This window comes from Ambystoma mexicanum, chromosome 2q (genome assembly GCF_040938575.1).
Source record: "Ambystoma mexicanum isolate Mex_15411 chromosome 2q, UKY_AmexF1_1, whole genome shotgun sequence".
Lineage (NCBI taxonomy): Eukaryota > Metazoa > Chordata > Amphibia > Caudata > Ambystomatidae > Ambystoma > Ambystoma mexicanum.
In genome coordinates this window covers 86,960,176-86,985,929 of record NC_090924.1, presented here as the reverse complement: position 1 = coordinate 86,985,929, position 25,754 = coordinate 86,960,176, and the positions used below count along the sequence as shown (strand labels likewise).

The window sequence follows — 25,754 nt, the reverse complement described above, 5'->3', positions numbered from 1 at the left end:
ATACTGGTACGTTCCTTCTCTCCATCCAGCCTCTAGATACGTCATCAGGCTCCTTTCTTTGTTTAAATGCGCATTTCTTCCAGTACTTCATCCAAAAGAATGCTATGTCTCCGTGCATTTAGGTAGGGTTTCCTCAATGGATTGTCTCGAAGTTTCTCTGCGGTATTGGTATACTGACTAGAACTGCACATGTCGTCATCTCTGGTTCCCAACATATAGGCAACATAGAGACAGCGCTTGGAGTGAGCATGTCTGACTGTACCTCTACACTGGATTCTAAACTCATCGCTGCATCCTTTAACTGTGGACCATTTTTTCAGTGCTCAGCAAGCATTACACTTTTTATTGATTGCTGTTAAGGAAACTGGTGTGGCCATCCTGGCTCCTTTCTCTGTGTTCCCTGGTCCTTCTCTCCTGAAATTCCATCCTTGCCACTTCCTTCGTTTCCTGCCATCTTGTTTGGTAGTTGACCAGGCGTTTCCTTCATGGGACATCTCTCTTTACCTCTGCTGTGCTGCTTCCCTGGCAAAGCCTTTCAGGTCTAAGGGCCTGAAGGTGGGAAGTCTTCCTGGGCTGGAAATCGGTCAATTTGCTGCTGCCCTGCCTCAGCTCTATTTTCATACATTCCAAGTTTCCTTTTTCCATTCCAGCCATTGTGCAACTGACTGATTGCTCCTTCCTTCTCCCCTGAGCTGTCCTGGAACCTTGGCCGGATTCTTTTGACCTTTGTTCTCTCTATGCAACCAGCTCTTCGTGGCCTGCTGCTTCCTAAACCTTGGGCAGGAGCTCTCCTTGGCAACCCCTTGCGTGTCCTCTGGCTGGTTGCCCCTTCTGCTGCACCTGTGGAGGTAAAAGGTGAAATTACCTTACGTTTCCCTTATAACCGCAGCAAGACTATGTATTATGTCCTGTTGTTCCCTTTTGGAAACCCTTTGGGAAAAGTGGAAGCTCACCTTAAGTCGTAAAAACAGATGCTCACCAGAACAGTAACATTAATCCAAGGTCCCCCTCAAGGATCTTTAAATTCCAGGAAAGTTTTGGGGTTTATTATTGCTACCTGTGATTGTATTTGCATTCAGAATAATAAATCACTGCAGCTCACTATTTGCCAGGATCATCGTCAGTAATGTAACAATTGTCACTTGTTTTCTAGGTGGGATTCTGGGTATACTGGAACCTATTTGGGCTCAGTGCTATGTTACCTTGCGTGTAATAACCTCATTGACTTGCCATTATGATCGTCCTATTTGTTTTAACCCCTTTTTCTCCTTACACATCTGTTATGTGTTGTAATAGGTCCTCCTTAGGATTGTTCTTATATGCTAGGTGTGGGACTACTTTCATACCATGTTCTGGCTATGGAGATGACCACAAGGACTCCTTTTGGTGCGCTCCAAAATTATATTTATCTCCTTAAATTTGTATTCCATTCAAATCATACATCAATTCAAAGTACATTTTATCATTTCATCATTGATTTTCCTTTTGGTTCATTCAAGTAGTTGACATTGATATGTATTCCATTCATGCATTGATTCCTCTTGATTCATACAGGTAATTGCCATTGATATGTATTCATTTCGTACATTACCTCTGGTTATATTTGCCCTCTATTCCAAGCTAAATTTTCCCTGTACACATGTTTCCCCATCCTTTCAGGTGGTCCCTCAGGAGGGATTTTATTATCCTTGATTTTAGGTAATTTCACCTTTCACAAACTTTAACAATACCTTTGGACATTTCCTGATACCATCCATTCATAAGAGTTGTGGCTTGAGACTTGAGAGGCTTTAGCAATAATTGTACAATAGGCAATTGATTTATTCTTTATCCTATGGCAATCAGAGATCTTTGGTCATGCTGTTAAATGGTGAATGTCTGATCTCTGGGAGAAGAAAGTGGTTAACATTTGGAATCTTGGCGAGCAATGGAATACATTCAAAAGATAGATTACTGTATTTTCTTTTTAGAAAAAAAGGTCTCCTCTTTATTTTATTGGGTATTTATAAAGTGCATATACAGCAAATGGTGTTTCAAGGCGCCACAAAACAAATGGGGGGGAAGGGCGTGGGGGGGTGAACAGGGAAGATAAATAACGAGAACTGTCCTGCTAGGCCTTGTCATTCAGATCCTGTAAGTGCAGTAACGAAGTGAGAGGGGCGGGGGTTGCCGGTCGGGTAGGAATGCGATAATACTAGGGTGGGAAGGGTAGAGTAGGGCACAGTGGGGAGGGCATGCAAGTGCTGTGGGGCGGGGGGTGAGTTGGCCCAAGGGCCTAGGCAAGTGCTAGGGGGAGGCCAGGTGACAGAGGTGGACAGGTGCCAGGGAATGCAGGAAGTATAGGTCCACGTGCTAAGTGCGAGGACGAGAGTGGACTGGGCAAGGAGGGCCTTGGTGCAATGTAGGACTCAGAAGCAACCAGGCAGCCAGTCAAATGCGGCAGATGAGGGCACTAGCAGGGGAGGGGGAGAGGGAAGGAAGAATTGAAAAGAAGGGTCCCGAGGAGCTTCCGGAACTTAAGGCGATCAGGCTCAAGCCTGAGAGAGGCACAGTCCATTCCGGAGGGAGGCTCCTGCGGATGAGAGCGATCTACTCTCCACTCTCTGCTCTCTGCTTGGAAAAGCGACTGATCTGCAGAGAGTTGGAGCTAGAAGCCCAAACAGCTCTAGCAGGGAGGTATTTAGGGAAAGAGAGTTGGATGTAGCAGTGCCCCAGAAGGCCTTATGGTTGATGCAGAGGGTCTTGAACTTGATCCTTGCAGCAAGCAGGAGCCAGTAGAGAGATTTTAGGGGTGGAGAGTTGCAGTCCCTGGGCTTGAGGCCATGAATAAGTCTTGCAGTCCTATTCTGGATTAGTTGAAGGGGGTGAAGGGAGGATAAAGGCAGATTGAGGAAGAAGTTGTTGCTGTAGTCCAGCCTGGAGAGGACCACAGCTCTGAAGACATTGAGTTTCTGGAGAAAGGTGAGGAAAGGGAGAATGCCTCTGAGGATGTGGAGCTGAAAGTGGGCCGTCTTGGCAAGGACCGCAATGTGAGGAGAGAGAGGAGTCAAAGATGACGCCCGATGGTCCCAATGAGAAGGATTTCAGTCTTACTGGCATTACGGCAGAGATCGTTAGCAGTGTATCATGCCTGAATAGCAGTCAGACAGTCAGGAATGAGAGAGGAAGAAGAGGATGCAGTGGAGGGAAGCTTGAAGGAGAGCTGCATGTCGTCTGCATAACACTGGAAGTGAGGAGAGGAGAAGGAGGAGTAGATCAAGTGGGATACAATCCTAAGGGATGCTGCAGGTGTAGAGTGTGATGGAGGAGAGAAAAGGGCCCAGCTCAAGCTGGGAACGTCATTGGCATCCTGAATTACATTTCAGGAAGCTAATGATTCACGTCATACATAAGGCTTCCTGTTTTCCGTTTTTAGTGATTTTTACACATAAATACAAACGAAAATCAATCTGTTTTCTGTAACTATTTCTGTCCCCCAAAGCAAAATATGGATCTTAACTGCATATTTATAACAATTGTAGACCAAAAGCCCTGATCGGTGTGGCACTGGGCAGACATAAAACAGAATATGAAAAAACACTATGTGGGACTCCACAGCTCACCGGGATGAGTCAGAGGGGAAAGAGTGAGAGGGAGTAAATCATTCTACTGGTAACCCTGTAAAATGAAAGTTTTGATCAATGCTAGCTTTGTGCTTATGAGACAGATGTCCTCTGACAAGAAGCTAGTTTGCAGTGTCAAAGGGAACTCTGGTGCTCTAATAGCAATAGACGTCCTGTTGTACACCAATCATGAATTTATCTAAGATTGTCAAACGATGCGATCACGTGTGGGTAGTAGATATTAGTGTCTTTGAGATGTAAGTATTGGTTTGGGAGTTTGCAATGTCTGGTAAGCCATTTGTATGTCAAGGATGTAATTGGTTTGAGCGATACAGATGCACAGTTGTTTTAGCACCTTTGCTGTTAACACATAGATATAGTTATCCTGTATGGTTTCTTTAAAAGACAGAGGTTATTGCTCCTTCTGATAAATAGCAAATGCTTCATCAAGCAGTCTTTTTCAAATGCACTATAGCATATTTCAGTTTTGTCAAAGGATTCAGTGTTCAACAGTTGACTGAGAAGAGAGAATCAAAACGCACATCACTTGTCGCTGAGAGCACAGAGAATTAATGGTGGGCTCCAGCCTGTGTACAATTCTGTGTGATCCTAGGCAGTTCGTTCAGGAGTCCTGAGAAGCATTGTCCGCTATGCTTAACAAAATTTTATTCATACGAATGTTCTCAGTGGGGATATTGCAATGGCTTATTGAAGAATGCATAGTGTATAGAAGGTAGAGCTTGCGATTTATACACTATTTGCAGATTTCAATCTGTGTACAGGTGTAATGTGTGCCTGGGGTACTTGAAACAAACACGAGTTTGAGCAAGTGTTAAAGTCAGAGATTGGCTGTGAATTAACAGTGGTGTTCTGCCATTCTGATGCAATGCAGACCAGCCCAGCTGAGATAAGGAGTGAAAGTAAGATCATTAGAACCTGATTGCTAGATGGTGGTTGAGTAGGCTCTGTGTTCCTTAGATGTGTCCTCCTCTTTTTACCAAGTATTTTTCTCCTTTGTGTCACCTTTTTACTACAGGGGCCAGACTGGTTTTGCCATCGCTATCAACCTGCTCTATGGCATGGCCTCCCTAGCCAGCACCTTTGCCCTTCTTCTTGTCACTGAACGAGCCATCAAGTCCAAGCATGTGCAGTTTGTGAGCGGGGTTTACGTTGCAAATTTCTGGCTCTCAGCTCTTCTCTGGGATCTCATCAACTTCCTCATTCCTTGTTTGTTGATGCTGGTAAGTATTCAGGAGCTTGAATGTTAGGAGCACAGGATCATGGAGCTTACAAAAAGGCGTATCAAACAAGTGTGTGCAGCATAGCACAATTACAGCCCATCCACTAAACACTGAAGTGCTTTAGGATGTTTGACTATCTGACCTTAGCAACTCTTAAGGCATCATAGAAATGGGTTGAAGAGGTATTGTATTAATTCACAAGGTATGAATGTCTAAAGATGGGTTTTTTGACTGTTGTTTTTCTTTGTATTGTCCGCTATAGTTTGACACAGATGTACTAAAGGGCTTGGTAGGGATAGTTTAGGACTGCAGCACTTGATCCCCAACTGTTTTTCACTTGTATAGTAAATTGCACAACTATGAAAATGAATATGGATTTGCTTTATAGAACATGTTCAATCCAGTCTTCATAGTCATAACCTTTTGCTACTAGATATTCCCCACTATTATTTTGATCCATTGTTTTCCAGCTCTTAGGTGGGTTTGCTCCTGGTGGTTCCCCATTGTGACTTTGTTCCTAGGCACACCACCACTAGGATGTCTGCATAGCTACATAGGATTGGATACTTAAAATGTCCATTGGAGATTTGGTTGCCTTTTCCACTTACTAACACACTCTGCTTTCCACTTCATATTATGTAATTCCTGTGTGTGCTCTAGTTGCAATCCATTGCCTTTGCTAGCAATTTAATGGAAACTGTGCCAGTCAGGCATCTCAGATAAGGGCCAAAAGCAGCACAGGGTGCCTCCTTGTTGAGCCTGAAGGGGCCTAGAGCTCCTTCTCATGCCAGGACTTTGCTGTGCTCAACCTTTGCCTTCCCCCTGCTTCCACACATAGGGAACCTTTGACCCAGTGACTGTCCATTGATTGTGGAGCGACTCTTGGCTCTAACATCCAGGGAACATCCCTGTTGTGGGCGTTTGATCATCTCTGCTGCTTTCTGGTTCAACCCAGAACTTAAACCTTCCCAGCCAACCTTTCCCCCTTCTCTTTCTACTCACTCACCCACGCTCTGCATTTTGGGCTGCACCCTATCTTCACTGTTTTCACATGCCTATTTCACACAATCACCTGATAATCCTTGGGGGCTTCAACATAAGGTTTGAAGAAGAGAACGTAAACTCACAAAAATCACTAATCGAGCAGCTCGAGACAATGGCCCTCATTACGACCCTTGCGGAAATTGACTGACCGGACCGCAACAGCGTAAATAGCGTTTCCGCCATTGCACGAAGGAGCAAAGTGCGGCTAATTACGACCCATCGGGCACGAGCATTACGCCATGGCGGAATCCGAAAGGCTGCGATGGCGGAAATGACCCCAAAACGGCCCTTACCGCCGCCGTACGCTGCACCAGGTGCAATACCGCCACCCATCTTAGCGGTCACCGTAATGAGCGGGCACCGTAATGAGCGGGCACCGCAAATTACGGGCACCGTAAATATACGGAAACGGAAGTAAAAGCATGTGGCCGGAACGGGAAACAGCACGCCGCACAACTATAAAATCCGAATCCCAACACAACCATTAAAAATCCGACCCTGACACACATCCCAACCCGTTAGCAACCCCAGTTAAAAAAAATAAATATGGGAAAGGTAGCCAAGAAAGCGTGTGATCGCAAGCGGCAGGTCCACTTCTCCCGAGAGGAACTGACCGTGCTGACCGAGACCCTGCAGGAAAATGCCGCCGTCGTCTTCTCCAGTCAAATGACCAGGACGGCCCTTGCCAACAAGAAGGCCATATGGGCCCTTGTGGCACAGCGCGTAAGTGCGGTGGGGACAACACCCCGCACGCCACAGCAATGTCGCAAGCGGTGGGACGACCTGCGGATCCGCGTACGCAGCATACTTTCTGCGAACAGGAACATCGCCACAGCTACCGGGGGGGGATCAGAGTCGCCCATCAAGTTGACCCCCTGGGAGGAGATCTGCGCCTCCACCATAGGAATGGAGAGCATAGAGGGAGTCGGAGGGATGGAGAAAGGAGTGCCGACATCCGGAGAATCAGGTAGGTTGGCCAAGAGAAACAATGCGAAATCCACAAACCACGAACATGTGCAGTACCATGTGACCCCATAGTGCAATACATACTTTGCCCTGACAGCGCCCTCTAAAAGTCAGAATGAATAAACAAATTAATCAAGATGCCATAAACAACCCCTACATGTGCAGCATGCACCCCCTAACTGCAGGCAGCCAAATGAATGCATCCTCAATCCACACGAAAATGAGACCACCTCCAAGGCCCAGTCCCATATCAGCCTCATGTACCACCCCAATGCATTTGATAGGTTGCCATTCCAAATCCGACAGACCCATAACTAACGCTCGCCCCTCTTTACTCCACCACAGGGTCCGATACCAACGACGAGCTGCAGGACACCCCTACCAGCACGCCTGCAAAGAGGGCCAGGACCAACGTCCCAAGAGCCTCCACCTCAGGTGCAAGGATCAAGACACGGCACCAGCAGGAATCAAGTGGCAGCACACTGGAGGGGACTGCAACAGGCACCCCAGCAGCCAGCAAGTCCACAACCCCAGCACCACAGGTCCCCCCAAAGAACGTATCTGATGGCACTGCCTCTGGTGGTAGCAGCACCATAGGTGACACAGCTGTCATGCCAGCATGCTCCGACACGGAAAACAGTGCTGGCGACGTAGGTACCATCCATGACCTTTCCCAATCCCCCTGCATGTCCCATCCCCTACACCATGACGAAACCACGCAGGGGCACCCAGAAGACGACGACTGGCCAACCCCCACAAGTCCTGTGCCAAGGCAACATGTGTTGAGCAGCCCCCCTGTCACACCACCGCAAATGTCCATGGCCCAGCAGAGGCAACAGTCCCTCGACCTGCTGATCGAGCAACAGCAGGAAGTGTCCACGCTACTCAAGGACCATGCGAATGAATGCGGGGGTTCCAGGGCAGCCATGGAAACATCCACCGAGACACTCAGGGCACAAATAGAGAAAAGTAGTGAGAGCCTGAGGGGAGAAATGGAGAGAAGCACCGAGAGCCTGAGAGCACAAATGGAGAGAAGCACCGAGAGCCTGAGAGCACAAATGGAGAAAAGCACCGAGAGCCTGAGGGGGGAACTGAATGCGACGTCCAAAGACGTTTGTGCTGAACTTGCTGCTGTGCGCCGTGTGCTCTCGGAGCTCTCACAAACCCTCAGAGACATGCATGGACGCGAGCAGGCAGAGACGTCATCCGTGGCAAGTTCCGTCCAGGGCAGCCCCCAACGCAGATCTGGCAGGAACCTGCGCTCCACGGGCAGGGGTGCCCCTGATACCCGTAGAGGGGGCTTGCAATAGCGTCTACCCACGGGCAGCATGCATATTTGGACACTGGTGTTGGGGGGGGAGGAAGTAGGGTGGAGGGGGTGTGTTGGGCTTCACTGGGTGGCGGGTCCATAGGGTGTATGAATCAAATCACATTAACAATACAGCACTTCATTATCATCCAATGACATGTGTGGACATTGATATTTGCGTACGAGGCCTTCATAGGCGTACAGTCCACTATGTGCCTGTACTACACACACACAGTGCCACAGGTCCCCTTTCCGTGTAATAGGCACCATGCGTGGTTGCTAGAAGCATGCATCTATGATGCTCTGTCGGATTGCACGTGCATCCTGTGCCTCATGGACTCCTTGGGGTGCCTCCACATCCCCACCCTCATCATCATCATCTTCAGGTGCATGCAGTACAGCGTCAGGGGGCATGGGCACATTCCTACGTATGCACATGTTGTGCAGCATGACACATGCCATGACCATCTTAGAAACCCTCTCATGGCTGTACATGAGTGCCCCGCCAGACCTGCTGAGGCTGCGGAAACGAGCCTTCAGTAGGCCGAATGCCTGTTCAATGACCACACGGCTACGTGAGTGGGCATGGTTGTAGTCCTCCTCATGCTGGTTCTGTGGGTTCCGGATTGGTGTAAGGAGCCATCTCTTCAGTGGATACCCGGCATCACCTGTATGGGACGAATAAAGGGTGTCAGTGGAATGATAGTGCTAAGTAGCCCCCCCCCCCTCCTGCAAGGTCATTGACGCATCAAATGGGCCACGATGTCATGCATGGAATGAGACTCACCGAGTAGCCAGGATCTGTGCCCTGCGTGTCGCTCCATGTAGCGTGGTATTCTTGTGTTCCTCAGGACCATAGAATCATGGGTAGATCCTGGAAATCTGGCACAACAATGCGTAAAGATCTTGTTGGAGTCACACACCATTTGCACATTGATTGAATGAAATTGTTTCCGGTTGCGGTACTGGACCTCCATGGCATGTGGGACAACCAATTCAACATGGGTGCAGTCGATGGCACCAATGCAACCCGGGATGCCGCCAAGTGCATGGAATCCCACCTTTGCGTTGGTAATCTCCTGGTACGTGCGTGGTAGTGTGATGTGGTCGTCGGCGTGCTTCAGGAGGGCATCGTGCACTTGGGAGAGTGTCCGTGAGAACAGTGGCTGTGAAATGCCATGCAACTGTCCCACTGTGTGCTGGTAGGTGCCTGTGGCCAGGAAGTGGAGTACAGACACCACCTTCAGTAGGGGTGGGATGGCGGTTGGGCTATCTATCATGCTCACGAGGTCAGCATGTGTCATGTCCACAATGGCGATTATGGTGTCCCGGTCCAAACGGTAGAGGGTGTGGATCTGCTCAGCAGTGAGGTTGAACGGATCAGCTCGGAGGCGTGGGATTGCGGGCCGCCTGCGTGTTGGTAGTGGCAGTGCTTGTGGGCCTTGCTGACCCTGCCTTGCCCTCCTCCTCCTCCTTCTCCTCCGTCTCCCCTGTGCGCCCGGTTGTTGTACCTGTTGTTGTTCGTCGTCTTCTTGTAGTTGTAGCACTTGCAGTGCTATCTGGTGCCCCAGGCCCAACATCGCTAGTCCTGCCGGTAGCATTTTGGAGTGGGAGTGGTTGTGGGAGGGGTTTGGGTCTGCTATATATGTGCTGTCGGCCTGTATGGCCTCCACCTGTGCTGATTGAATGAATCTGTGGCGGATGCAATCCCTTCTGGCCGAGCACGTCCCGCACGTAAGGCTGCATTTGGCCGCATGGCATCTTGGGATTGGAATCATGTATCAAATCCCGATGGCAGTGTGATGTACTTTGACTGATTTTCATGCTATGCTCCCATTGTTACACATGCTATGATTGCAGCCGCTTACATACCTGTGAAGAGTCAGTGGTATGTAGGGCTCGATCGATGGCCGACCCTCATGCAGCACAGTATCGTACTTCACCGACGGGCGTGGCGTCCCATTTGTGATTGCAGCCAGTTAGCATTATGACACACAGCCGCACTACATTGATGTAATTGTGAATGCAAGCGTTCACAGAAGCCTTTTCGACGTAATGTTGCAAGTGAGGAATTCGAAGGCCAGGATTTTTGGTTGCGAAGTAGCGGTGAGGAGACGCCCACAGGTCTGCCTGGAAATGTAACGTTCTATTGTTGAATGTCCTTGGGACAGGGCCCATAACGAGCAAGCAATGAATGACATGAATTGAATGGGATGCGCAATAGCGTAGTGGACGATAAGGCAGGACGTTCCCAAGTCCATCTAGCTTCACGACACTACAGATCCGGCCAGGAGCACAGTGGTTTTTGCAGACTGCATTACGCACAGACGCGATGGAAGTTTCACATATTATGTGAGTGAATGTTCATGCGTTTTCATTGCGGGATGAGGGAATGATGAATGGATGCATGGACAGATGATTCCATTTAGGGTCTGCCATGTACATGTGTTTTTTGATTCAATCCCCTTCCCCTGCGCTATGTGATGCAAGGCTGCCATAGTGGGACTTACGTCTATCTGCCCTTGTCGGATCCTCCCTGTCTCGACGCGCCTTCATACACTTGTGTCTAGGCACGTTACTAATCCCATGTCATGGGTTCTATCTTGACGGACGCATGCACAGTAACCGACGTTGCCAATGGTGTATTAACCTCGATTGGTTTCGTTATGTATCGATACTGATTTAGGGGTGTGTATATTCCTTTGGAGTGGGCTAGCATGCATATGGGTGTGGATTTGGTGTGTTGAATGAAGATAGTGATGCATCATGTGTCCTGTAGTGCAATCGGTTAATTTGTGTTTCATTTTGGTGACAGGTATCTCCTGCCCTATTGCAGATGCCATCTGTACGCCACTCCTCCAGATGGATTTTACTCTCGACACCTGCAGCTTCGGGTGAATCAGTGGAGCACCATTACGATCTTATGGGACGATCGCCAATGGGCCACATGCCCTTACGCTGTTCTGGTGGCTAGGTGCAACATTTCGGCCTTTCAGCTGGACTAGTGCCTGCCTCATGGGACGGACCTGCGGTTCTTGCCGCTTCCATGTTGCCTTTTGGAACGTTGATGTTGGCCCTGTGTGCCATGATGGTACAGGGCGTCACACAAGTGGAAGCTGGTCAATTATTGCAGATGCAGCCCTCGGTGATGATGGATGTTTTGGTGTTATTTTACAAATTGCTGTGAGGCCTTTGTCATTTGGATGTGCATTTAAATTGTATTCCGATATTTGGCGTGTTGCGTTATTCTTTGCAGGTGATGTGGCGATTTTCGATTTGTGGCGGTATGTATTGCGAGATGATCTGCATTGTGTTCCGCCTTCTGAGTTGAGTTGTGTGGTACAGTACTGGCCGCTTTTGCCTACGTAGCACAGTGTGGTCACGGATAGGGGCTGCCATTGTGACTGTTTACATGATGTGCTGTTCAGGGGCGGGGGATTGGCTTTTGGCCGACTGGTGCCTGTCAGCCAGGTCGATTGATGGTATGATGGGATGTTCAGAATGTGGCTGGTCACAGGTGCCTGTGTTTGCGTGCGTTTGTTGGAGGGGGACTGGGGTCATGTCCATTGGAATAGCTTCTGTATTGATGCCATCTGTGCCCTGCAGCTCCCATCGGCCCCTCTTGGGATGTGCCTGGCTGCTCAGTCACTCTGCCAACTTGTGTGGTACATGCTTCTGCTGATGGTTGGTTTGTTTACTGGCAAGAGTACAGGGCTGGTGCAATCCCCCTCAGGATGCTGTTTTGGATGTTGCCTTGCGCTGGTGGCAAGCGATGGGGGACTACTGTTGTTTTGTGTCATGTGTTCTTGATTTCCATTTTGATGTCTTGTACCTTCACATGCCTGTGCTGCATCAGTACGGCTATGGTGACATGCCGTACATGGATGCCCACTCACGGGGCGCTTTGAACACCTGCATGCATTTCTACGTTGGCATGCATGGGTGAATTGTAGATTTCACTGGTTGCATGGTGTGAGTACATTGCGCCTGCCAGGAGTTGTGCAATGTGGCCAGGGAGTGGAGTACAGGCACTCAGTGGGCCATTTACGGTTGGTTCACGATGCCGTATTTCTCGCCATGGCGGGATGGTCCATTCCGCCATGCCTGATGGCGTTAGGTACATGTCCGCTAGGGTCGGAATTGGCGTACCGTTGCACCATGGTGGTGTTTGCGGTTTGGCATGGTGCGCGCGCGCGTGCTTAGTGCAGTTAGCGTTGGCGTTCACTACGGTGTCGCTAATGGCTTCGTACTTTGCGGTGACGGGTCATAGTCGCACCGAGCGCTTTTCGATGGCGGTATTGCTTTTCCGCCATCGTTTTCCCCTTTCCGCCAGGGTCGTAATGAGGGCCAATGAAACTATGCCATACGGTTTGACACACTCTAAATGCAATTTCTGCCATCATAAAACGAATCTCAATTGCGTCACCAATACAAATAGTATGCAGCAACCACCTCATCATACCGTTCGTGATCCAACTACCAACTATAGCACCCAAACAGCTCCCCTGATCTGGAAAAGAAACTGGAATACCATCAAAAGCAGTAACTTAAAAGAACAACTGGAATCCTCGAAACCATCAACCGCAACCCTGGACGGAACTGACCCAAGCAAAAAAGCAGACCTAATACAGACATGGATCACCAAAACAATACACTGCATCTCCCAGGAAAAATACATTAATCCCATCACAAAAGAAAGCATTGGCTAAACGGTTTACACCCCACCTCAATACAATGAGAAAAACAAACTGGAAACTTGAACTAGAATCGAGGAAAGACTATGACCAGGTAAAAAAGAATAAACTATCAAAAACAAATCTGAGCATACAAAAAGGAAACTCTCAAAGCCAAAATGAAATACTACAACAACTGAATCGCAAAAGCTACCAGCATCCAGAAAGACCTATTCAACATCGTAAATGAGATGGGAAATCCACGGGGATGCAATAGCACACCGGTACCTTCACAAAAACTATGCAATGATCTCGCAGACCACTTTAAAAATAAAATCTCTGACATACATTGGATCATACAAAGCAGACCAATCAACCAGACCATGCACCATGCCCTACCTACCCTTTAAACACAGAACAAGCTGCAGAGCTATGCCCAAATATCATAAGAGAAATTCCTGAAGCTGGTGAAACAAAGTAGGCTCCCCAATCAACCCCTGCCCACCTGACATATATAAATCGATCCTTCCACAGGGCACAACATTGGAATGCCACAGAAACCTATTTAACCAATCACTGTCAAAGGGGAGAGTACCGCAGGCTTTCAAATCTGCGTACATCAAACCACTCCTCAAGGAAACAACGGGCAATGTGGAAGACCTCTCTAACTACAGACCGATATCAAACATTCCCTATCCAGCTAAACTACTAGAAACCTATGTCTACGAACAAACACTGCAACACGTAGAAAACCACGAACTATTGGGCGAAGCACAAGTTGGCTTCAAACCCATGAGCCGCAACTTCTCCGTATCCGTGATGACCTAAAGACCAACACAGATTTCAACACAAACTGAGCGCTGATACTACTCGACCTCTCCACAGCGTTTGACACAGTCAGCCACAACATACTCATCGAGAGACTGGAAGAAATGGGTATCATCGACACAGCGCTGCTCTGGTTTAAATCTTTCCTATCTGAAAGAACAAACGGTATGGACAAAAACATTCAACTCTGCACTGCAGGACACCACCTGTGGAGTACCACAAGGATCCTCCCTATCCCCACTCCTCTTCAACATCTACATGACTCCACTAATCAACCTCATCAAAAGGCACGGTTTCACCTGCTACAACTACGCAGATGACACCCAAATCATCTACACAATCGAAGATGTACAAGAGGAGAACACAACGCTAAAAGACCATCTCAAAGAACTCTGCGAATGGATGAAAACGAACAGCCTCAAAGTCAACCAGGCCAAGATGGAAATCATGATTATATCCAAAAATCAAAGAAGCAACCAATACATCCCATGGCCCCAGAACTGGGAACAGCACTCTCACCTTTGAAAGTTGTAAAAAACCTTGGAATCCTAATGGACAATGAGCTAACCCTAGAACTTCAAGTAAACGTGGTCATTGAGAAATGCTTCTTCCATCTTCACATAATCAAAAAGATTCTACCATTCCTCTCCTTCACGCACAAAACACAGACCATCATCTGCCTCATCATGTCCAGGATAGACTATGCCAACAAGCCTATACCTCGGAATTCCGGAGTATCTACTGAAGAAGCTGCAATGTATACAGAACACAGCGGCCAGACTTGACCTCAAACTCTCACAAAGGGACCACATCACCCTAGCGCTAAAGATGCTACATTGGCTGCCAGTCAAAAAAACAAATTACATTCAAAACATTGTGCATAACACACAGAGCAATCCACGGCAAGGAGCAGAATTCATACCAAAATAATCGCCATTTACCAGCCGACCACAACACTCTGATCCAGTGACGACATCCGCCTGGAACCTATACCATACACGAGGAAAAAACTCAGTGGATCAGCATTCTAACCGCTAACCTTTGGAACTCCCAGTTACCTCTTGGGAGAAATATGAACCATGAAGGACCATCTAAAATTCAGAAGGCTCCTAAAAACCTGGTTCTTCAACTCAGAACTGGACGAAAACCAATAAGCAGCAGCCACAATCCACAGAATAAACACACAAATGGCAAAGCGGGGGACAAGACCAGACCATGATGAAGTGCAGGGAAGTAGAGAGGTCTCCGAATAGCAGAGAGACCCAAGTACACCCATTCCCATAGAGGGCACTACCACATACAAAGGAGAGGGATAGGACCTACCTAAGCTGAACAACATACAGAGGGAATTAGAATTAAAGGGAAAGAGTGGCGACCAATCAGATAAACCACCCACCGGGCCCAGGTAAGAGGGCCCCCACCCTCAAGGGGCCCAAGGAGGCAATGGTGGCTGCACACCAAGATGTACCCGGAGACAAAACGATATAGACATCCATTAGTCTGAACACAGGGGGTGAAGGAGGTATCACAACTAAAATAGCCCCGCTAACAACCCACAACTCTGCGCAGAAAGTAGGAGTGAGACCCCTAGCACACCACAATGCTGCATGACACTGGCAGGGATATGTGCCAACGGTGGCCAAAACTGTTGGGGTACGATAAAGTATCACCACTGACCAAACTCATCCCTCTGCTAACACCTCTCAAACTCTATACTAAACACAACCATATCTCTATAGCACAACAAACCGCATGCACTTCACCACACCACAACAACAAAACAAACCACACATATCCTCGCACAACAGCACATGACAACTACCGAAAAAATACATAGTGACGCTCAGCGAACAGTGTAAACCAAACTGAAGCTGCCAGCAGCACATCACAGCTCTCTTGTGCTTTTCCCCTGCTCAGTCCTACTAACTCCGCCCTTAAAAACACACACACCCCTTACCCTCTTGCTTTTCAGATCTGCCAGAGCGCCAGGGGACCACTCAGGTGCTGATGGTGCGCAGTATAAATATCCTTTAACATAACATAAAATAACATAACATTCCTTTTTGTACTTGGTCTTCTCCTCCCCTTCTCATTCTAAGTTCTAACTCACAGTCCACTGTCAACTCACCCGCCTTTCCCCTAACAGCACCCCTCAAACTCAATGCTGCCTTTCTCCCAGGCTTTCCACCCTCATCTATCCCCTTGCCTACCACAGAACAATTGCTCTTCTCCCCCAAATCTTATTACTCTTTCACTTGTTCTCTGTATTACCAAGTCACTCTACAAAAAGTCTTCCTACATCACTGACCACTTTGACTCTTCTCACCCTCTGCTTTCACTTCTTGCTATCACAGAAACCTGGATCTTCACTCATGACTCTGCTATACTAACAGCTTTATACTCCACCTTCTCCCACCCTCCCGGACCTGTTGAAAAGGGTGGTGGAGTGTGGCTCCTTATCAATAAGGCCCTCACGACTGCTCCCCTGTCCTTCTCTGCCATTACTTCTTCATCTTTTCATTTGAATTGCCACTCTTTGACTCCTCCTCCCACTACTGCCACGTTTCTGGCTTCTTGCTCCTCTCAGCTCCTTCCCTGACCAGAACCATCCCCTTGAGTTACTTCACACCAACACCCCCAATGTAATACTGAGGGATTTCTGCCTTCCCAAGCCCTCCGCGGCCCCATCTTAAACTTAACTCTTCCTTTATGACCACTCACTTTACTCCCTCATGGACCAGCCTACACACTCCGATGGGATCTCTCTTGACCTTGTCCTGCTCCCTACTTTGCTCTTCCTATCTGTATTCTCCATTCACCCTCTCCCTCTGAACACTCCATTTATCCCTTTAACATCTCGGTCACAAAAACCTTTGCTCGTCCTCTTCCCCTCTTCAATGACAAAGAGGGAATTCAAGCAGAAATCTTTCATGTGAGGACCTATCTGCTGTCTCTCTCTCCAGTATTCTCCACTATTCATGCCTCTTATATTGACTATCATTTTTCTGACTTTCACTATCTGCTTATGACTTCCTTTGGCCAACCCTATCCTGCATGCGCATTCACACCTTTCCGTTCTTAGTCTTGGATCACCTCTGAGATCAAGACCTTCATAACAAACATCGGCCGTGACTTACAACGCTGGCACAAACCGTGTACCCCACCCTATGCATAGCCCACACAAATTCCTTTGCTTCCCTCATCACTAACTGAATTCTGCCAAATCCTCCTACTTCACAAGCTTAATATCCTCTGTTCACAATCACCCTGTAAACTTGTATCTACCATCCAAGCATTTCTCACACCTGCCGAGCCAATAACCATCACCTCCACCCTCTCTGCTAATGGCTTGGCTCACTAATGTTCCCCTGTAATCTCTAAAATTCATTACACTCACAGCCCACCTCTCTCTCCCCCACTCTTCTACTGCCCACTTCGTCTCCCTTCAACTCCTTCTTCCCTACCGAATTAGCACCCATCCTCTGTAGCACAACCCATACTATGCTCCTATCAACCAGTTCGCTCCCCAAACTGTCAGAGTTAGTCTAAATCACCTGCCCTTAACACTACATAACCCCTCTCTCTCTCTTTCTCTCTCTCTCTCTGTTTCTGTCTCTTTCTCTCTTTTTCTTTCTCGTTTTCTTTCTCTCTTTTTGTCTTTTTCTCTCTCTCTCTCTCTCTCTCTCTTTCTCTCTCTCTCTCTCTCTCTCTCTCTCTCTCTCTCTCTCTCTCTCTCTTCCCTGCCCTGTTCAAATCTGCAACTACCATGGCCCTTTTGAAGAATTCCTCTGCTGGCTCACATGTCCAAGTGAACTTTGCCCAGTTTCCCTCCTTTTCCATTGTTAAGGCAGTTTGTGTACAACCCTTTGATGAGGAATATAGAACCACTGACCTTAATGGGGTGGGCTGAAACACCTGACAAGAAAGGGAAGCAAACCTTCCTTATAGACAGCTAACATCTATCCAGTGTGAGCGACCGAGATCTTCAGCAACATCATATATCAGGCCTTAGTGCCAGATTCTTAGAGCTTTATTAAAGAGAAACTCTCTGCTCACGTTTTTTTAGTGTTAAGCGCGAAAGTGGTTGGTATCGAACTAAGTAAGTCAAAAGCACATGATTCACAATATCAAAGAATTCACACTTTATAATAAAAACAGTGAATCTGTTTTTAAGACTTTCCTCATTCTATTGCTTTTATGTGCACACACTTTCACGGATAGACATCAAACATTAAAAAAACAAAAAGGGCAGAGCAAGGGAACCACACAACTATCAAAGCAGGTGAATTTCCCCAAATCCTGCACACCTAAGCAGAGTGCCCTGAAGATAACCCACCCTTATTATATGTGGCTGATCCTAACACAGATAGGCCAGAAAGGCAAACAGCATTTTTCCCACCAAAACACATAGTCTTAAAGGCCACTAAGACCAACAGTTAATTAATAACACGGTATAGGGTGTAAATCATTTTCGACACATTGCACACACAGTTTCTAAATTAGCTGCAAAGTAACAAGCATTCACTTCTACAGGAGAGAAAAATAGGTTTTAAAAATACCTTTAAAATCTTTGATAATTGCTACAAGTACAGTTCTTGGGCTAGAAGTCCATGGAACCCATTGTGGGCTCAGGAACATTTCCAGGGACAGGTAAGTATCAAAGTAACTTTAGGAGAGTTCCATGATGGGTATAAAGTCCCATTGAAGTCATGGTACCAGGTCTGTAGGCCATCTGCTTTTATGGGGAAAGGGAGGTAAGTCTGTTACCCTACAGGTGTCGAATCCATGGCAACCCGGCCAAAGGAGGAGCAGAGGAAATCCCAATGAATGGATCCAGGGGTCAGTTGCAGAAGCAGAAGCCCCAGCAGAAGTTGCAGCAAAGCAGGAAGACCACAATGTAATGTCACAGATGCCCCAATAATCACTCCAAGTTGCAGAGGTTGAAGGGCTTTTATTGGTATCTTTGTGTGGCATAGGGATGTCCCTCTGTCTCATTTTATGGCCATCCTCCCTAACTCAGGTGTCCATAGCCCTGGTTAGGGCTACCATATGTTGTCCTCTACTGGCTGAAAACGGACATGTGCTAGAGATTATGATCTGAAAGCGGGCAATCTAAACTCTACTAGGGTTTTCCTAACTTTACCTATTCTATCCAGTTGTTAGTGATCTGATAGGAATTCGGATGATGCCTTGCAAATACTAGCTTGTCTACGCACTCGCCACGCAACCAGGCACACTCACACTGCAGAACCACTTTCACTCCTTGGCCAATACCTCACGTGCTTCACAAATCGCCTCCAGACTCTGCCGCTCTTTCCTTCCTCCTGGTGGTCTCTTGATCGTTCTCCACTTCTGGACTCATTAGCTAAGACCCACCCATTTTCTCCACCCTGCTTGCCGTGTACCAAAGATGGCACTTGTGGAAGGCCAATGTTTCTGTTCTTATTCCGAAACCCAGTTCAATGGGTTCTCCCGGTAAGTCCATTCGGGGAGGGTGGATCCTTCTCCTCTTTGTGTCCCTGGGGTTCTAGGGGACCTTTGGGTTGTTGCTACAAACACCTTGGCACGAGGAGGGCATAATTTGGGGCCCTCTCCACTGCCATAGTCTACCTCAGGGCGTACCCCTTCCCCAACCCGTGAAAAGGGCAAAAACTGGGCCATGTTACAGTAAGCCAATGGCAAACTGAATTGCAAACCGCCTCCAAGAATCTCTACCCAGAACCAGAGGGACCCCGAGGCTGAGTATAGTTAATAACGGCCCACCGCAAGCTACAGAGCCAAGTACCTCCATTGGCAGTTTAGCAAAAATGTCTCCAGCCTGGCAAACCAACTCCCCAGGTAAGTATAGGCTTCTTTCTGGAGAGTGGTTTACAGTGATCCAGTGCCCAGGGGCTTTGAACCCTGAGCTAACGAAGTCCCCCACAGCGGAAATAAAGAACACACAGCCTTCTCACAATGATAATCTTCAAGTTAGGAATGACAAATCTGACAAGGAAGTCTCTGGGAAGATAAGGGAACCTGTGAAGGTGGATTCCTGCAGCTCGACAGGACAACAGGGGATGGTAGCCCAGCAGAAAATTATCCCAGCACTGGGATAATGTCTGGGGACAGCCCATAATGTCCCAATGAGCAGTTGAGACAGGATGTTGGTGTCCCAGCACCCTTGCAGACAACTGCAGTTTCCAGCACCAAAGCAGGAGACTGACAGTAAACAGCAGGAAATGGCAGTAAACGGCCTGGAAAACCAGTGGTCGAAGTGAGGGGGCGGTTGCGAGCGGTGCTAATCTACTTTTTAAAATTACGTTTTACTGTTTCACTACTTCTTTTCATGGACTTCGACCACTGTTGAAAATGGTTCCAGAAGGGGATAGAGCAGATGAGGGGAGGCATCAGGAGAATCTGGGAAGCCCAGACTGGACTTCCAGGAGTAGAAAACCAGGATATGCTCAAACCAATACACTCAGCCACTATGGCCAGGTTAGGGTTAGAAAATTGCAAAAAAAACGGGAATCAATGGGTAACCTCCCTCAGTAGGTGGGCAGACCTGCATCTTCAAGTTCCAGAAAATAGTGCCAGGAGAGGGAGCAGACACCACCAGAGCCTTAAGTACCACTGCAAAAATCACTAAAGGGCGATGAGGGCACAAAGGGTCAGATGACCCACCATAATGGTTTGCCAGTGCGGCTGCTACTAAGCCTAGACTATCCCCACAGGAAGAGAAAGGGGAAGGCCAGAGCCCTACACTCATCTAAATAATTCAGTACCAATATGGAGGCTGCCATGTGGACTCACAAAGAGCCCAAGTGGGTACAACAGCCATTTTGAGTATACCTCATGGATCCCCTGAACCAAGGAAGCTCAAGAATACAAAATGGCCTACTACAGGATTTAAAAAAAAAAAAATTGGCAACCCAATGGCTACCACAAAGGTGCATTGGGTCACCAATGCAGTAACATGGCATGCACCCATGCTAAAGCCAAACCTAAGGTACAGCTGCCACCTACCTATTCCCTAAAACCAATGAAGGGTGGTAGTCACCCTAATGCAAAATGGAGTACCTATAGACATCCCTGGTGCTGGGTGCCTTCGAGGCAACCCAATACCATAAACCTTAAATAAGGGGAAAAGTGGCAGGGGACTTTAGGGAAAGTATCCCTGGCCACCAAAAATAAGCTAGTGATAACAAAAAATAGAAGCAGCAAAAGCAGAACGGTGAGGGACCCTAAGAAATGAACCTAGAATCCCCGAAACAGAAATTCTGTCTTAAAGCCCATTATTCAAAGGCCCTTGAGTGGGTGGTCTTCAACTGGATGGCTAAGTTTCTTGAGGATAATGGCCTTGAATAGCCACTTAAATCTAGCTTCCATACTAAACACTCCACCAAGACTCCTCTCTTGAATGTCTCCAACTTTCTCTCTGATGCTTACCACTCGAAACTCCGTTATTTATTCATTCTTTTGGACCTTTCTGCCAATGCCGACTATGTTGACCATTTTTCTCTGAGGCTTTAAAATACACACTAAGCAGTGAAACCTTCAGGTGTGATCACACAACTACTGTCAAAACATGTGCACCCACTATTGGGGTTTCTAAATAGAGCCCCTACACTTCACCTTAAAGACAGTTGAGCAAAGGTTTGCATAATCATGAGCAAGACTTTAGTAACTGTGTGTGGTAAAGTAAGTGAAGAGGTGGATAAACCGGTTACTCAAAACCAGGGAACACATTTAAGTAATCAACAACTACAGTAAAAAGACTTGGGAGCAATCATAGAATTAATCCCTAACTTTTAGTAAGTCCATCCCTGAAATAAAATGTGACCTAGTGCCCTAGAATCACCAGTTCTAGAAGATATATTGTTCAAGTCGGTTTACTATTGGATTGAACAATTGCAGTGGTTGTGATTAAGTGTTCCCAAAGTTTAGAAAAGTTCAGATAAGTGTCTCCTCCAGTCCCACTACACTAGCGAAGGCCAAGCAGGGTATATTTAGCTAGACCACCCCCGATCTGAGTCAGGCAAGGAAGAGACAGGGACAGGACTTTACACCCATGTAACCCTTGGGATGAGACGAAACAGATATTTTAATGTGCCCCCTTAATCCGATTTTCCCAGAGACCACTTCAGGGGTTCCGTAATCCGTTGGGCCCACTTGTATGCTTGGCTCGGTCGAGGGAAATCCAGGGTTCTCGGGTGCAGAGGTAGTTTTCAGATGTGATTTAATTTTGGTCAGTCTCAGTTCCTATAGACCTTCAAGTCTTCAGAGAGTGGTCAACTAGTCAGCCTTGACACAAAATAAAAAAAGACTCTATGGAGCAGGCAACATCAGGAGTTGTCCAGGGAAAAAAGACTGGATACAACCAAAGTCACCTGGGTCAGATAGTGACAGGCAATCTTCGGTTGTTGAACACATGAACAGGCCCTGCATGACTTAAGTTCTGTTAGGGCTAGTAAGATGAATATGCAGGAACAGGTGACTTGTAGCACAAGTTAAAGACCCTCCAAGGTTCAAAGTGCACTGCGAAAATCAGCGGTTACAGCGAGGTGGCCCAGGAAATAGCTGGTCAGTCCACAGGTGGTCCAGGGACACTTCCGGGCCGGGGTCAAGATTGGTTCCTCCCACCATTCCAGGCATCGAAGTATGAACAAGGGCTGTGGTCGGGCAGAAGAAGGAGACAGACCAGGATTTGCCATTTCAAGGTGTGTTTATTGTAAATAACATGCCTGACTTTCCAGCAAGTCCTTATCAATATTGAATCTTCAAATAGCGCTTAGCTACATTCAGTTTTTGTAGGGGACTTTCCACATCCCTTTCTTTATTCCTCCTTGATTTCTAAGTTCCTCTCTCTAAGCACTCTGGTACCTAAATACTGTTTTACTTGGTTATTCTCAACAGTGGTTGACAGTCTTTCTCCTTCTGATATTAACTCTGCTAGTTGTACACGTTTTCTTCTATTAGTAGTTATAGTCTTCTGATTGTTTCCTCACTGAGGTCTGTGTGATGTACACAGTGACCCATCTCACTCTTCTTTTTATCTGGCTCTTGTGACGCATTTTGCAAGGTCATCACTACTTCACAGGGGGAAATCTCCCCTCATGTGTCCAGTGAAAGACGGAAGATATCTGATTATGACCATGGGGGTGGCTATCTGTGGGAGGACCACATGAGGGAAAACAACCTTCACAGAGACGGAGTAAGCTCCCTAGGTCAAGACAGACATTTCCCTGTTTCTTTAGCCTCTGGTAACACCTACTTGCCTCCCCTCCCCACCACCCCCATTCCTGTATGACATAATGTAGTGTGGGTGTAGAACCTCCAGTCATGACCAAAGACTTAACATATTTACATTCCACTTTTTGTTTGATAACAATGAGACGAGGAAGAGGGCGTGAGTAATGAACACCACTAGAACCGGAAAGTAAACTCTGCAATGTATTTGTTGGAAAAGGTTAACAGGTACTTGGGCATTTAATTGTACCACACCGGAAGAGAAGGAGAGATTCACTTCTACCGACGTCGGTTGGGACACCGAAGGAGAGCAGTCTGCAGTTTGGAGCAGAGAGGCTTCTGGAAGTGCCATCCAGGGAAGTCTGGAAGCGGAAGGTTTGCATCGCTTGTGCCACAGACATCAGGAGCTGTCGGGTGAAGGAGGTAAAGTGGGAACCAGAGAGCAGACAGGACGCGCTCCGAGCTTGCAACGAACGATGCAGCAGTAAGGGTGGTGTGACGTGAAGGACACTGAAGCCGCCGACAGAGAATGGTGAGCCTAGAGAGCGAGGTTGGGACGCCGGGACGCTTCATGGCAAATGAGAAGGTGATTAATGATGAGAAGGGTAAGTCCGGCACACGCACCCAAATACTTAACCAAATAAGAAACTCCTGGCAGGAGAGTAACCCCGGCATACAGTGACTCTGGGACCTGTACCCAATCAAAATGGTTGAACTTGGGAAAACTGGGACAGCAGTCCCCAAAATGTGTGAAATCTAGGGGAAGGGGTTCTCCCTCCTCCTGTGCTGTGAAGTCTGTAAATTGTGAAAAAGTCAAGAAAACAAAGAAGAAGAAGAAGAAGCTTTGAGCATGTGAAACTGTGAAAACCTCAAAGGGAAGAGTTATACCTCTTTCAATAGTGGAATGATATAACCCAAAAGGAGGTCAAGAGACAGATCATATATCTTGAACTGTGTTAATCTGAGGAAACTTGAGACTGTGAAGGGTTTATAGTCAAATGTTAAAATACATAGTTTCAAACTACATACAATACATTCAAACCCAAAGGATTGAACAAAAAAAAATAATCAAAAGCACTTTATTTATTTATTTGTTTTGGGCGGGCGGTCCCCCTCCAAAACCCTGTTTTTTGGGGGAAAACCACACATTTTTCCTAATAACAAACCCCCCCCAAAAAAAGACATTAAAAAAAAAGCATTCAAACTTTTTTTTTTTATCCTTTTGGTTCGAATGTATTGTATTCGACCCTTTTGTATTCTAAATAATGACTGGACGCCCTGTGAAGTATGTTAATGTGAAAGTGAAGCGCATTGAAAAGATGGAGAAATCCAGGGGAAGGGAAGACCTTCCTTGTATTGGTATAACTTTTAGTTTTCTTTACACTTTAGAACTTAACATTGGAACTTTGGAGAAAACATGTAGGTGATCAGCTAAAATATATTTCACCTTATATTGAATTTAGTGTGTGAGGCTCAGGTTACGATTCTGGACACAGGCAAGAGAACTTTTTGTTGTGGACATTCTGACAAAGATGTTCCTTAGTTTCGATGTGGCAGGGAAACCCCTCCTAGAGTAAGGGATAGGTAGGATTTCCCCAAACCTTTTATGTGATCAGTAAATATCTTTAACAAACACACTGTGTCCGAGTCTTGCTCTTAATCCCTTACACTCTTCACTGAGTTGACTAGGCTGAATACCAAAAGGGTTCTCACTCTTCTTTGTCTTTGCTCCTTCACTGGGACGAGTAGGATGAGCCCATGTACGCTTCTCACTCTTCCTAGTATTTGACCGATCACTGGGACGAGTAAGATTAATTCAGCTGTTATATTTGGTTGTCGTATGGAAATGAATATGATTATGACAATCCTTGTATATGCCTTGTTACCCAGACTGCCTGCTCTCCCAGTTACTTGCAATTGAATGGGACTGGGTCAGCGTTCTCAGTCTCCCGTGCTCTGTGTCTTGTCAGGATGGCACTGCCTTCTATTTTTCCTTCTCTGCAAGTGCTACAGCGTTTCTCCTCCAGCCTGGTCGTGGCACGGTAAGGGCTTTAGTCTTCCTCCCCCTTCTGGCCACTGCTTCCTTCTCGTATCCACTTCCTGGGACTCTCCATCGGTAAATAGATCCCCACCTGTCTATTGCTGATGTTGTGCAGCTCGGGCACTTCACCGTTATGGCTGCCTTCCGCCATCCTTCCTTGAATGTCCGTGCTGGGGCTTTCTTTGCCTCGACAGACTGTCATTAGTCTGATTTCTCTGCGGCCCATGTCGGACAGCTTCTCCTCACGGCTGCTTGCCGACCTGCAAAGCAGCGTTCCCCATGGGTTTCCATCTTCCTTGGCTTAGCTGTTTTGAAACTCCTGGGTGTCTCTCTCACGCTCTCTTGATTCCCCTTTCTACAATGCTGTTCTGGGCCTTCCCCAGCTTCTCTTAATAGACCTTTTTTGCTGTTTGAGCCATAATCGTTAGGACCCCTTTGGCCTTCAAAGATTCTTTGTCCCAGTACCTAGTAGATACGTATTCTGCATTTCTTTAGTTAAACTCATCTCAGTACCATGTATGTGTGTATCACCTGGTGACACATCACAATAGCAAATATAAGAGGTTTCTTCTGGTTTTCTGCCAACAGGTTTGATCTTAGACTTCTGAGTGAGAGGGGAAGGGAGTTCCACTTCGGGAGTCCTTGTCCTCAGTGGGCGGGGAGTCTCTCCCTGTGGGGTCCCGCTTGCTGCCACCCCTAGGGGGAATATTGCGTAGTGGGCTCACCTCCCTAGCCTCAGAAGGAAAGGCTAAGCCCTGGGGAGAAGTGGCTGAATCCCGCAATTCATCTCCAGGGCCATCTTGAGATCGGGACAGAGGAGCA

At 47.2% G+C, this 25,754-nt stretch overlaps 1 protein-coding gene across 6 annotated transcripts in view; it reads left to right on the top strand.

Moving 5' to 3' along the window:
• Positions 1–25,754, top strand: part of ABCA3 (ATP binding cassette subfamily A member 3) — a 1,774,001-nt gene that overhangs the window by 1,378,272 nt on the left and 369,975 nt on the right. For all 6 annotated transcript variants that reach the window (XM_069646922.1, XM_069646923.1, XM_069646920.1 and 3 more), the window contains one exon: positions 4,639–4,843. In XM_069646922.1, the coding sequence (XP_069503023.1) occupies positions 4,639–4,843 (205 nt within the window). The remainder of the gene's footprint in view (positions 1–4,638; positions 4,844–25,754) is intronic.